The sequence below is a fragment of the Carya illinoinensis genome, chromosome 8 (assembly GCF_018687715.1).
Source record: "Carya illinoinensis cultivar Pawnee chromosome 8, C.illinoinensisPawnee_v1, whole genome shotgun sequence".
NCBI lineage: Eukaryota > Viridiplantae > Streptophyta > Magnoliopsida > Fagales > Juglandaceae > Carya > Carya illinoinensis.
Genome location: NC_056759.1, coordinates 753,709 through 766,891, shown reverse-complemented (window position 1 = coordinate 766,891; position 13,183 = coordinate 753,709). Strand labels below are relative to the sequence as shown.

Sequence of the window (13,183 nt, the reverse complement as noted above, 5' to 3'; positions counted from 1 at the left end):
CCGGATTGCGTTCACTTTCAGCTATTAAGTACTACTGATCAATATCTCTATTTGCTTTTCATGTAATAAGTAAAGTAATATAAATTTAATTGATCAAAGATTATTCTCATTTTTAATCAACTGTCATCGAAAATAAATAATTAAGGAACTGCGCGCAGGATGCATGCATCTGGATGTCATGATCAACACATACACATGACACATGCATTAATATATATATATATATATATATGCGCAGGTGATTTTCAATTTTGCATTACATAAATAAGGATAATGATCAGCTGGACTCTAGAAAGAGATATTTGAGGATAAGATCATCGATCGGCTGGGATAAAAGTCCCATTTTCTTGAAATCATGATATAGTTAGTGCCCCACCGATATTCCATGCGGTCAAGTGGTCACAGGTCTTTGGTCAAGCTGGGGACCGACTAAAAAATCAAATCAATCATGTGTATTATGTATAATTCCTATTTAAATATACTAACAGTACTTTATATACACACACACACATATATATATATATATATGTCGACATGTACGTGTTCCGGATAAATATTCTGTGTCCACTACATAATATTCCAGAAGAAGGTCGTAAAAACAATTTATAAGCATGATTAATCTCTAATTATAATATTGAGGTGGCCGACCTATACCAACTTTGAAGAGACACTCTTATCTTTAGATGCTTGTCTGATTATAGATTCACTCTTATTTTTTTAAATTTTCATAAAAAAGTTATAATATATTTTAATATTTTAATAGACCCACAAAATCTACTCAAATATCGATCTTAAATCATTTTACTCTTAATAAACCAACTTAAATAATAATAAGAGATGATCTTAACATACACCCAAACGCAGTCTTAAAAGAATTAGCTAGCTAGGATCGAAGAAGGTACTGATCATGTCGAAGCAGCTTACAATTAAGGAGTAGTAGGTTTGAAGCCGCCAAAATCACCGCCCGGCCGGAGCAAATAGCTAGCAAGGTAGGCGCAGATGATCTAGAAGGGCCGGAAGAAATTCAGTGGCTAAAACGTCATGGGTTAGTTGAAAAATGGGGGTAACATGCACGAAGCTTCAAAACCGTGTTGCCAACCATGCATTAAAGCCTCTGGCTAATTTTGAGTCAACAAGAAAAATCAGGACCAGGAACTTAGACGATATTTTCTGGAAATTACACGTATATAAATAGACCAAGCTTCCTTTTTTTTCATTTTTTTTAATCATAATCCAATAATTGTAATATACTGAAAAGGCATTGCATTTGCATATGGAAGGCAATGAATGCGCCGAAGCTAATAAAAAGTCCACTTTAGATATTATAAAGTCTTCAGTCAATTAAAAAACTCGCTTTAGATATATATTATAAAGCGACAAGGGGTGTTCCATTACTGTGTGAATTAATTGATTGATTAAATACTGCAGTTGTCTTGACCTTGACATCTCGGAGAATTTCAATATTCTGGAAAAACCACCACATTTCCTTGAAGCTTCCCCTGAAAACTAATCCCATCATGGATTTCTCACCCTTTTCCTTTCAATCTCTTCCTATATATTTCCTCACTTCTTGGGGTTTCTTTCTCATTCACTTGACCACTTTCGAGACACAATTACCTGTCCGGCCGGCCATCATATATAATTTAGTAACCTCTTTCTTGCCAGACTCCAAACTACCTCTACAATGGAATCGAAATCCTTTGTCAACAGTACTTCTCTGGACCTCAACCTGAATCCTTTCCGGCCAATGGATGATGAAGAAGTTCCGGTAAGTACAAATTTGTTTGATCTATTTTGTATATTATATATAGCTTGTTAATCTGTCATGTAATAATTGTTAAAGTTAAAAATCTTCATCTACTTTGGACCAGAAGAAAGGGTTTGATGGAGTTTTAGGCGCTCAGGCTTGTGAGAAAGCATCCATTAAAAAAGAGGTGAGTTCCCTATCGAATTAATAAAAAAAAAACAGCTCATTCATGTCATCATCATCACTACTGCCATATATTAATCGGTATTGTAGGCACAACTGGGGCATATAATAATATTTCAATATAGGGCATTATTTATATATATATATATATATATATAAAGATTAACTATTCTCCTATACTTCAGTACTGTATTTGCTATAGCTTTGTTCAATAAAAGATGGATAAATTATTTCCAAGTTTCAGTAACTTCACACAGTTCTTGATTGGGGTTTCCCTATCTTCTCTTCTTCTTCTTGGCAGCTTTGACCAAAGATTGGTATGATATTCCAACTTCTTATAACTTGATCTAATTTTATCAATTTGGTAGTATTACTGCCTTAAAATGTTAAGCCCTTGATAATTTCACTGAACGCGCTAGCCAATTTCTAGCTACTAATTGACCTGTAAAAATGGAGTGTCATCCTCTTCTAATAAAAAGAAAAGAAGTATGTGCTCAACATGAACTAATTAGTCGGAAAGCTGTTCTTATATATCCCAACCCTAATGGAATTGACCCCATCATAACAAAATTCACATGATGTAATCAGGCTGGCCATTTGGCTGAGGAGTTGGATCGTATAAGCTCTGAGAACAAGAAGCTGACTGAAATGTTAGCTCACATGCGTGAGAACTTCAATGCTTTGCAAAGCCAATTGATTGATATCGAGAGCAAGAACTCCACAAAGGAAATATTCATTAAATCGAGGAAGAGAAAGGCCGAGGAAGAGTATTTTGGAAATATGTTTAGCCACTCTAGCGATGAAGACTCATGCAAAAGGCCAAAGGCCGAGCACTTCAAGACCAAGGTTTCAAGGGTTTGTGTACGGACGGATGCATCCGACACGAACCTAGTAAGTTCTTAGGGCTTCCAATATTTAAGATTGTTGAGAAACTAGAATATGCATTATATTGGATTATATTTATCCCTGACATTGAGAAAGATATGCAATATGGGGCATCGATCTAAGTATCAATTAATTAAATAGAAAATCGGCTTTAAAATGTTGGAAAATTGTAGCTTTACATAGTGTGCTATATGGAAGTTAGCCCAGATTCCAAGTGTTAATTATGAAGCCTACAATGCATTGCAGGCTGTGAAGGATGGATATCAGTGGAGAAAATATGGTCAAAAGGTCACTAGAGATAACCCGTCTCCAAGAGCTTATTTTAGGTGCTCCTTTGCACCAAACTGCCCAGTCAAGAAGAAGGTAACCGAGAAGCTTCTCTTACAAACCTATGTATTTAGTCTCTTTTGGTAAATATTGTATTTTGTAAATAATGGTTTTTTTTTTTCATCTTTAATTAATTAGGTGCAAAGAAGTGCTGAAGATCCATCTCTTTTGGTAGCCACATATGAAGGAGAGCACAATCACATGCACCCTTTTCGAGCTGATCAATTATCATCATCATCAGGCTCGAGCCAATGTGCAAACCTTGGTTCTGTTCACTCATTCTCATCCATGAGATCTTCATCATGTCCTACGGTGACACTTGATTTGATCCAATCTGGATTGAGGGAAAGTGCCAAAAACTCAATCCAACATGCTGACTCACCGGCTTTCCAACAGTTTTTGATCCAACAAATGGCTTCTTCCTTGACAAGAGATCCCAAATTCACAGAAACACTTGCCGCGGCCATTTCAGGAAGAATTAATTTAGACTATACTCTGAATTGAAAAATCGTGACATTAGGAGTACACTTATATAGAAAGTTTATATTGTTGTTTTCTTGGCTAGCTCCACTCGGAAATATATATCTAGCGTACGTAGTAGGGGTAGTGTAAATAGAATTAGAAAGTAATGGGTCTTTTTTCTTTTCTTTTCTTTTTTTGTTCTAAAGTACCTCTTTGTATTGAGCTTTTAGGGCTCGTGATGGGTAGTTTTCTTTGTAGATTTTCCAGCAATTTAGGCGATGACATTAATATCTTTGTCGAGATTAATTTTTGCTTTAAAACTTGGAATATTGTTGCCATGAATGTTATCAACTACAAATTTTTTACTTTGTGGTTGAAACTGATGATTCTGATCGATCTATTAGTGGTGCATTGTTTTAACAACATACATGGCAATATTTTGAGACCTGGAATGATAATCTTGGTACTTTCTTGCTGCTTGCATTTTTTGATTTGCCATGTTGGAGATAATATCAAATTAAGATCAAGACATGATTAATATCAAATCAAAGTTGATTAGAATACTACCTAGATTAAATATTTGATATATATTGCTTTGATTAGAAGTACACTCCTTTATTCACTCGGCCTCTTTCTCTATAAGGGTATACTGATCATGTAAACGATATTTCTACAAGTGACGGTTGATAAATAACTAGGTCTTTCTTTCAAAAAAGAGATATATATATATATATGTATCTGGAATATTGAATTGTTGATGATGATTTTGATGTACATCAATAGGAAGCATGCAAGAATGAATTACGAAAGCAGATCATAACTTCTTCAGGGTAGAAAAGAAGTACCGTGCGCAAGTAATTTGTTAAAGGAAAAATTTATTTATCATCTTTTTTATAATCATTATGATCCTCTTAATATTTTTTGATATGACATTAAATGATAGACTCACAAATGAAATATAATAAATAATTTTTAATCATATAATGCCACGTCATAAAACGAGATAAGAGAAAGTTATTAAAAAAAATGATGATGAGTACCATTGCTCTTAATTGGCCTTTGATCACTTCTCTTAAAGGGGAATAGTGCTAGCTAGTACTCTTGGTGTACTACACAAAGGCGTGAAGTACTACTCTGAATAACCAACGAAAGCCCTAATTAATTGTAAACCAATAAGCGATACTGCTACTCCACCAAGAGTAGTACTACTACGTACGTACGTACGTACGTACTCCCCTTTGAGAGAAGTGATCAAAGGCCAATTAACACTTTTGTGTTTGACTAACTGGGATTGTCTATGCTTGGCTTCTAGCACTATGAATCCATACATGTCTAAAAACTGATCTGGTACAGAAACACATCAAGCTAGCATTTCTCGCAATATTCGAAAAATATAAAACTTATTATTAATGTTCATACATGCATGCTCCATCTTAATCAAACGCATGCATGTAATATTGTTCTATGAATAGTAATATTGAGGAAGAATCTGCAGTGCTACTAATCGTCTACATATATATATATATATATAGTTACTTCACTTATACGAATATTTTAAGTCACTGTCCAATCGAGGAGAGAGCGTCCAATGACAGATCATGACATGCGTGCATGGTACATAAATACAGGTTTCGAAATTACTGGTTTTAATAATAATATTATATATAACTAGCTAATTACGTATATATATTAATCCTAATTTATGATCAAGCTATTTAATTATCTTGTAGTATTGCTTATTAAAATTTTTGACACAAAATCGATCACGGTGTGCATATTTAGATTGGGTATTTTGTATTCAATAACAATTGAGAATTAAAAAGGCGAAGCTCTTAAGAGCACTCTCATTGGATTATCTATATGTAAAAGACATTTTTTATGAATAGAAGATAAATTTAGATATTGACTATTCCATTTACATAAATCTCCACATTGGAATAACCATTTTTTCATTATATATAACAATAAAATAATATAAGATGAATTTGAATTTAAATATTCATATCAAATCTCCACATTAGATATCTATTTATTTATTATATAGTAATGAGTAATTAATAATTTAAAAAATATTTAATTTTTTTAATTATTAATTTATTTTATTTTATCATATTTTAATTATTAATTATTAGTTTAGTTTATTTTATCACATTTTGTTATTTAATTTAAAGAAACTTGTAGAAGTTTGTGGATGTAGAAAGATAGAAGAGAGTGTTATAAAAAAATAATAAAATAAGATTTGCTATATGTACAGTATAGACCAAATTTGAGTTTTTCTTTACCAATACTGTAGTTAAAAGCTATAAATTTTGATAATAGATAATCCATTGCAATTGTGTTTTATATCTAATAGTCAAAAAGTACAATAAATTTTAGAAATGGCTAATACGGTGAGAATACTCTAAAATACTCTATCTTGCTTATTCTCTCTTCTCCATCTTCTTTTCTACTATATTTTATTTTCTATCATATATATTTTGATAGATAGGATCGGGCGGCGCTGGCACTAATCATATCTTCCAATTGTTAACTAGAAATTAACCTTCGCCATGTGTAATATTCTCACATGTACAATCACATATAAATATAAATATAAATATATATATATATGTGTGTGTGTGTTCAATTTCCCATGACCCAATCGTCCATAGAAATACATATATGGATCGATCATGTAATATTATAGCTAGCTAGGTCTGTAAATCAAATTAAGGACAAGTAATTTCACTTAATTAGGATTAATTATATATATAACTATAAAAAAATTACTTATTTGAAATCAGTTAATTATAGCGAAATGACTATTTTTAACTAAAATTAGTTATAAATAGTCTTTTAATTGTAATAAATTAATCATAAAAATTCGATTTTCTTGTAAATTAATTCATTAATCAACTGTCGATCGATCGAGAGCCGATCGATTAATTGGATATAAAATTAATGCATGTGCTCGATCACCCAGCCTTTTGTTTACACTACAAGAAAATCAGCTTTTTGCCATGAGTTCTTGTTCCACAGCTTACTCTGGTGACAATAAGTCTGGTATTGTCACCAGAGCAAGCTGTGGGAGCGAAACAGCTCATTTACCATGATATCATAGTGGTGACAAATATTTTACTGGCAATTACATATTTGCCACGAATTATGCAGTTTAATGCCACCAAATTCTTTTAAGGCGAAAAAGAATCCAATAATTAATATTCTTCATGGCTTAAAACTTTTAACGTTAGAACACAGTCGTCGCTATTTTGCACGTGATGATAGGCAAATGATCCCATGAGTAAATAACATTAATTTGCCACGAGTAATTACTTGTTTTTCCCACGAGTAGATGTTGCCGCAAAAAGAAAGGATATAAAACCGGGTTTACGCGCGATTCTGGAACTCTCTGTTTTCAGCTTTTTTTTTTCCCCTTCTTGTTTCGTTTCTTACCCAGCCGTTTACCCCCTTCCCCAACCCCCTCCCCCAAACTTCGGATAAGCAAATTGAACCATAAAGCAGCATCTTGAGTTGAAATTTTGTGCAACACTTTCCGCTCAGATTAATCCCCGGAAGCCCCAACCAAATAGAAGCTCACCGACTCATCATCTTCGCCGGGCATTCTCTCACGATTTTCCCTAGCCTCCAGGTTCCAGTTTATCAGGCCACAGTGGTTTGGTGTCTCGCGGAGGCTCGTTTGCCACCGTAAGCCTCTCTCTATTCTCCCTTCATTTTCTTTCTCGATGAATGTTATGAGTGGTTCCTGTAAATTTGTTATATATATATATGCATGTTTGGTACTTCTGGCTACACGCAATTTCTATATTTTGCAATATAAATTTGTGTAATTTAATAGGCACTGTGAAAATGTTTGCCAACCTTTATAAATATTTGGGGATCATGAACTTGGATGGATATGTGCCGATAATCAGCTGCTTTTGTGTAAACTGTAAAAAACAAGGATAGGAGCCTTTGAGCTTAAGTGTAGGGGATGATCAAAGGAAAATATTGCCCGAATTGCATTTGAACACTCCATCAATCAAAATATACAATTACACTTATTCAACGATATATTCCCCTCATGTTGGATTGAACTTTTTTAAACATATTTAATTATTTGTTGGTCTTTTTGTACTGTCTGTTCATGTACATAACAATTTTTGAGTAATTTCCCAACCTCTATTCATGTGTTAATTAAAATTGTGTGTATTTTTGGTGCAATCTTTATTGTATTCATGAATTCCAAAAATTTCCAGATAGGACTAGCCTTGACTTGGGATATGATTTGGGATATGATTTTGTGTTGTGCAAGCTGGTGATTTGGGATATGATAGATGCCACCATATATATACATGCTAGCGTGACTTAACACGGTAAACCAAGTGGCTTAAAAGCCAGTAGATGCGTGGTTGACATGAGAATTAATTAAAGCAATTTTTTTTAATTTGTTTTTGAACAACTAGCTAGCTAGCCTAGAAATGTAGATTTAACATATGACACGCTTTTCTCTTGACCCATCCATGCTTATTAATAAAATAAATGATCATTTGTACAAATCTCAATTAATATAGATGTTTCTGTAACAATTCTATAAAAAAAAAAAAAGGTAATCAAGTTGTCTCTAACTTTAAAGTGTAAAAAAAAAAAAAGATGTGACCTATTTTTTTTATTTTTTTTTCAAAAGACTTGTGAGGGAACTTATTTATTTGAGGTTTGTACATGATATTATTATATTAATAGTGCTTGTTGCATGCATGTCAAGTCAACTATATTATATGTATGTATCATGTATAGGTATGGCATAATATATAGTTTATATTATATAATTCGCTTAGCTAGCTTTGACATAATACAAAAGTCTACCCTCTGCATATATATAAATTAGATGTATGTAAATATATATAATACCTAGCGAGGACTTTCCCATGCATGCAAGCTTAATTACTAGTATCACAGTCGAATAAATTAAATAAATAGGCTTAAAACCTTAATTAAATTGTTTTAGCCGGCTTGCATTATATATATATATATATATATATATATATAATTAAGTAAACTTAGTACCAAACATATATATATATAGGCCATTTTTTGCAAGGCAGTTACATACATGCTATCTGAGAATTGAACATATTGAGCTGGTTGTCCTAGCATTTTTACCTGTCCATGGCCTTCTTATATATATGCTGTATGTTTATCTTATCATGAAAATCCCAAAAGAAATAATTCTCCTGTATTTTGGTTTTAGATTGTATTCATCTTTCTGCTGTAGATAGGTATTCAACTTACTATTGGGCAAAAGGTAATCATCCGTATCTTCTGTTATCTGTTTTATGTTATCATTTTGAGCGACAATTTTCCCACGCATTCCTACTGCAACAACCTGTATATTTCACACCATTGCTCAAAAAAATGGAGTAAACAGAATTTAATAAACCTCCCTGCAGTCTAGGCATATGATATGGTATGGTTTTACTATCATTTGTACATTTTGAGAGTATATAATATAACCGCCACACAAAACTGGAAGTTCTTTTGTGTCATATCTATTTATGCTTACATACTTGTATCTTATTTTGAGAGATTTTTTCACCCATCAGTTTTGTTAATTCAGCCTATCTGTTTGACTGTTTTGTTCCTTGTTCCATGTGTAGTTGTTTTAAATCATAATATATATAGGTGTTAAGCAATTATATATGGCTGTATAAACATCCTGTTGTAACGCGTACCCGATTTTTTTTGTGTTTTCTTTTGAGGTTTTGGGTGAGGGGCTTCTTTGGCATTGCAATTTTTCATGAAACTTATTTGTGTTACATATGTTACATATGTAAGAAGTTCAAATTGTTGTGCTCTTCTTAGGTTGACTTGATCTTGAAGAGCCATCGTTTAATTTTTTCAAGGGTGGATATGAAGACACATTCTTGGAGGACATATGTTTACTATCATTAACAAACCTCCTGTATAACTGAATATTGGTTAAAGTAGATGGTTTAATTTGTTTAGCCATTTAGGATTTCAATTAAAATCTTACTCATTAATAGAATTGGGTACGTGTATGGTTTGGTGATAATCATACACATAGGCAATTGCTGCTATAGGAAGTGCACAGTTATGTGGTGTAATGCCTATACTCTACTTACACATATTAGCCCAGAAGAAACAATAAATAAAATTGTTGGAGAACATGTTCAATACTGTAAATTGTCTAACATTCTAATAGGCAGGGTCATAGAGAGTCATAATGCATCTTCTCAACTTTGTCTTTTTAGTAGTTAGGCTGTATTGAAGCTACGTGTGTCCTATCACTTTGACCTACCAACCCAAGGTTTTATCCCTTGGGTTGTCTTTTATCCTCAAAATTCCAGCACAAGGCATTATACTTATTTATTTCCCAATTCAGAAAGTGTTAGACCTGACTTTTGTTCTACATTATCTTCTTCTTCCCATGTTCCCTTCCCTCGATGCCGGATGTCGGCCTAATCTATGGCATGATTAGCCTCTTTGTTATGTGACCTTATACTTAAAATTGAAAATAACTAGTAGCGTGGTTAATGTTGGATATTTAGCTCCAACTTCTTGCGTGCCAGAAAGGTGGTACTAGTCTTAGAGGTTGCAAACTTTGCACTATATATATGTTTCGTAACCTAGTTATTCCACTACAATTCAGTATGCACCTAACTCCACTTTTTTCTACTACATGGTCAGCTGCATAAGATGGATAAGCCTTGGATGCATATTGATGATAGATTGCATTCCCGTGAGTATGAAGAAGGTGTTAGACAATTCCTCGCTATGGCTGTAGCACACACTACAACCACTGATCAGATTAGGTATCCATATAGAAGATGTCGGAATAGAGCTTTCTACTCCATTCGTACTGTCGAAGATCATTTGTTCCTTAGAGGGTTTGATCCAACTTATCAAACCTGGATATTCCATGGAGAAGATGATCCTTTCCTTTCCACTCCTTTGTCTGATGAAGAACAAGATAACACCAGAGATTTCAGTGAATACCCAGATGATCTGGACGAGATGTTAGATGACATTCGTCATGGCTCGTATATGGGAAGTGACTGGCAACGGGACAGAGATGTAAACGTGGATGATCAACCATCCACCTCTAATTCTCAATCAAACTTTACTTTCAAGGAGTTGGTCGCTGATGCACGACGTCCACTTTATCCTTCATGTAAGCAGTTCTCGAAGTTGTCATTCATCGTCAAGCTGCTTCACATCAAGAGCATTGGTAGTTGGACCGTGAAGAGCTTTGATATGGTCATAAAGCTTTTGCAAGAGGCATTTCCGGAAGCTCTATTCCCTGATTCATATGTCGATGCCCGTCGCTTGGAGCGTGGCTTGGGGTTTAGTTACGAAAAGATACATGTGTGCCCGAATGATTGTGCTTTGTTTTGGAAGGAAAATGCCACCTACAATGAATGCCCTAAGTGTCAAGCTTCTAGGTGGGAGGAAAGCACAAGTCCCGCTCGAAGGATACCGAAAAAAGTCCTCCGATATTTTCCGCTGAAGCCTCGGTTGCAGAGGCTATATATGTCAAAGAAGACATCCCAGGCCATGAGATGGCATGTAGAAGGACGTGTTGACGATCCAACATGCATGCGACATCCATCGGATTCTAGGGTTTGGAAGGACTTTGATATAAAACATCATATGTTTTCCCAAGATCCTCAGAATGTTAGACTTGGTTTGGCCAGTGATGGGTTTAATCCTTTCAATAACATGAGTAGACCATACAGCATTTGGCCTGTACTACTTGTACCTTACAACTTGCCCCCATGGTCATGCATGAAAGATCCATACACCATGTTGTCATTGCTAATCCCTGGGCTTAAGTCACCAGGTAATGATATTGATGTGTTCTTGCGTCCTCTCATCGATGAGTTGAAGGAGTTATGGGAAGAGGGTGTTCGTACCTATGATGCATACAGTGGGCAAAACTTTACACTGCATGCAGTTCTACTTTGGACTATCAATGATTTCCCTGCATACGCCAATCTTTCCGAATGGAGCACAAAAGGCAAGATGGCATGCCCATATTGTACAGCTGACACAAATTTACAATGGTTGGTATATGGCCGCAAACATTGCTACATGGGTCATCGACGATGGTTGCCCATAGGGCACACATGGAGATGCAAAAAAAAATGCATTTAATGGGTTTGAAGAGCACAGACTCCAACCATCAAGAGTCGATGGAAACGAATTGCTTGAACAACTAAGTCTGATATCACATGTTGAGTTTGGTAAATCTACTTCAAAGAGGAAACGAACGCCCAATCAGCTAAATTGGACCAAAAAATCCATATTTTTTGAACTTCCCTATTGGTTATCCTTGGGTTTGAGACATAACCTGGATAATATGCATATTGAGAAAAACATATGCGATAACGTCTTGGGAACATTATTGAATATTGAAGCAAAAACTAAGGACTCTGCCAATGCGCGTAGGGATTTGGCAAACCTTGGAATAAGGAAAGAGTTGCACTTACAACATATGGGCGATCGTGTAACTATGGGCCCTGGTTGCTACATGTTAAATGGAAATGAGCGAAATGATTTTTGTGCATGGTTGTCAAAAGTTAAATTCCCTGATGGGTTTGCCTCGAATATAGGCCGTTGTGTAAATGCCAATGACGGAAAGATCAGTGGAATGAAGAGCCATGACTGTCATGTCTTTTTGCAAGCACTGCTACCGGTTGTGATTGGTGGGTTCTTACGAGCCGATGTGCGACAAGCATTGATAGAGTTGAGTGGCTTCTTCAAAGAGTTATGTTCCCGGACTTTGAACATATCTGTATTGGATCGTCTTAAAGCTAATATCCCTATCATTCTATGCAAACTAGAAATGATATTCCCTCCAGCTTTTTTTGATATAATGCTGCACCTTTCTATTCACTTGCCAGAGGAGGCTCTACTAGCAGGACCCGTGCAATACAGATGGATGTATCCTTTTGAGAGGTATCTAGGGAAATTCAAGCGTTACGTCCGCAACAGAGCACGTCCTGAAGGCTCAATTGCTGAGGCATATGTGCATCTCGAGTGCCTAACATTTTGCTCAATGTACCTCCATGATATAGAAACGAAATTTAATCGGGACGAACGCAATAGTGATGTACTTATTGGAGAAGTTGAGACGGGAAATGCGGAAAGCTTATCTATTTTCTCACAAAAGGTTAGACCATTGGGGACACCGCACTCGCACATATTACCCGACTCACTTTTGAGCAAGGCCCGATGGTATGTACTTAATAATTGCCCAGAGGTTGATCAATACATTGAGTAAGTACCATATGCTCAAATTGTTAAGTTCAGCGTTTATTTATATATAATCTGCCCATGCCTTGTAACCATTACCTTGTATTAGCAGGACGCACTATAATAAGATGAAAGAAGAGGACCCTGATAACATCGACTGTAGGCACTAGAGTCAGTTTCCATCATGGTTTAGATCACTCGTAAGATAATTTATATATTCCTAATACATTTTGTTACCCTAAATGAACTTAAAAATAATTGTCCATTACAGAAGTAATCTGATCATATTCGAACCTTTTCTGTGGTAGATTTGAGAGCTGCGTGCAG

The 13,183-nt window shown here is 34.9% G+C and overlaps 2 protein-coding genes across 3 annotated transcripts; both read left to right on the top strand.

Annotated features, from left to right (window-relative positions):
- The first annotated feature begins 1,471 nt into the window (after positions 1-1,471).
- Positions 1,472-3,924, top strand: LOC122318484 (WRKY transcription factor 18-like). Of its 2 annotated transcripts, none has more exons than XM_043135872.1 (5): positions 1,472-1,768; positions 1,875-1,934; positions 2,519-2,821; positions 3,062-3,178; positions 3,281-3,924. In XM_043135872.1, exons 1-5 carry the CDS (start codon positions 1,685-1,687, stop codon positions 3,644-3,646), a joined length of 930 nt encoding a protein of 309 aa, XP_042991806.1. In that variant the 5' UTR covers positions 1,472-1,684; the 3' UTR covers positions 3,647-3,924. The 2 variants fall into 2 exon arrangements, with proteins under 2 accessions (XP_042991806.1, XP_042991805.1); XM_043135871.1 differs by having other exon boundaries at positions 1,475-1,768; positions 1,872-1,934.
- Positions 3,925-10,297: 6,373 nt separating this feature from the next.
- On the top strand, positions 10,298-12,884 carry LOC122318648. The gene is made up of 2 exons (XM_043136206.1): positions 10,298-11,626; positions 11,721-12,884. Exons 1-2 carry the CDS (start codon positions 10,298-10,300, stop codon positions 12,882-12,884), a joined length of 2,493 nt encoding a protein of 830 aa, XP_042992140.1.
- Positions 12,885-13,183: the final 299 nt, after the last annotated feature.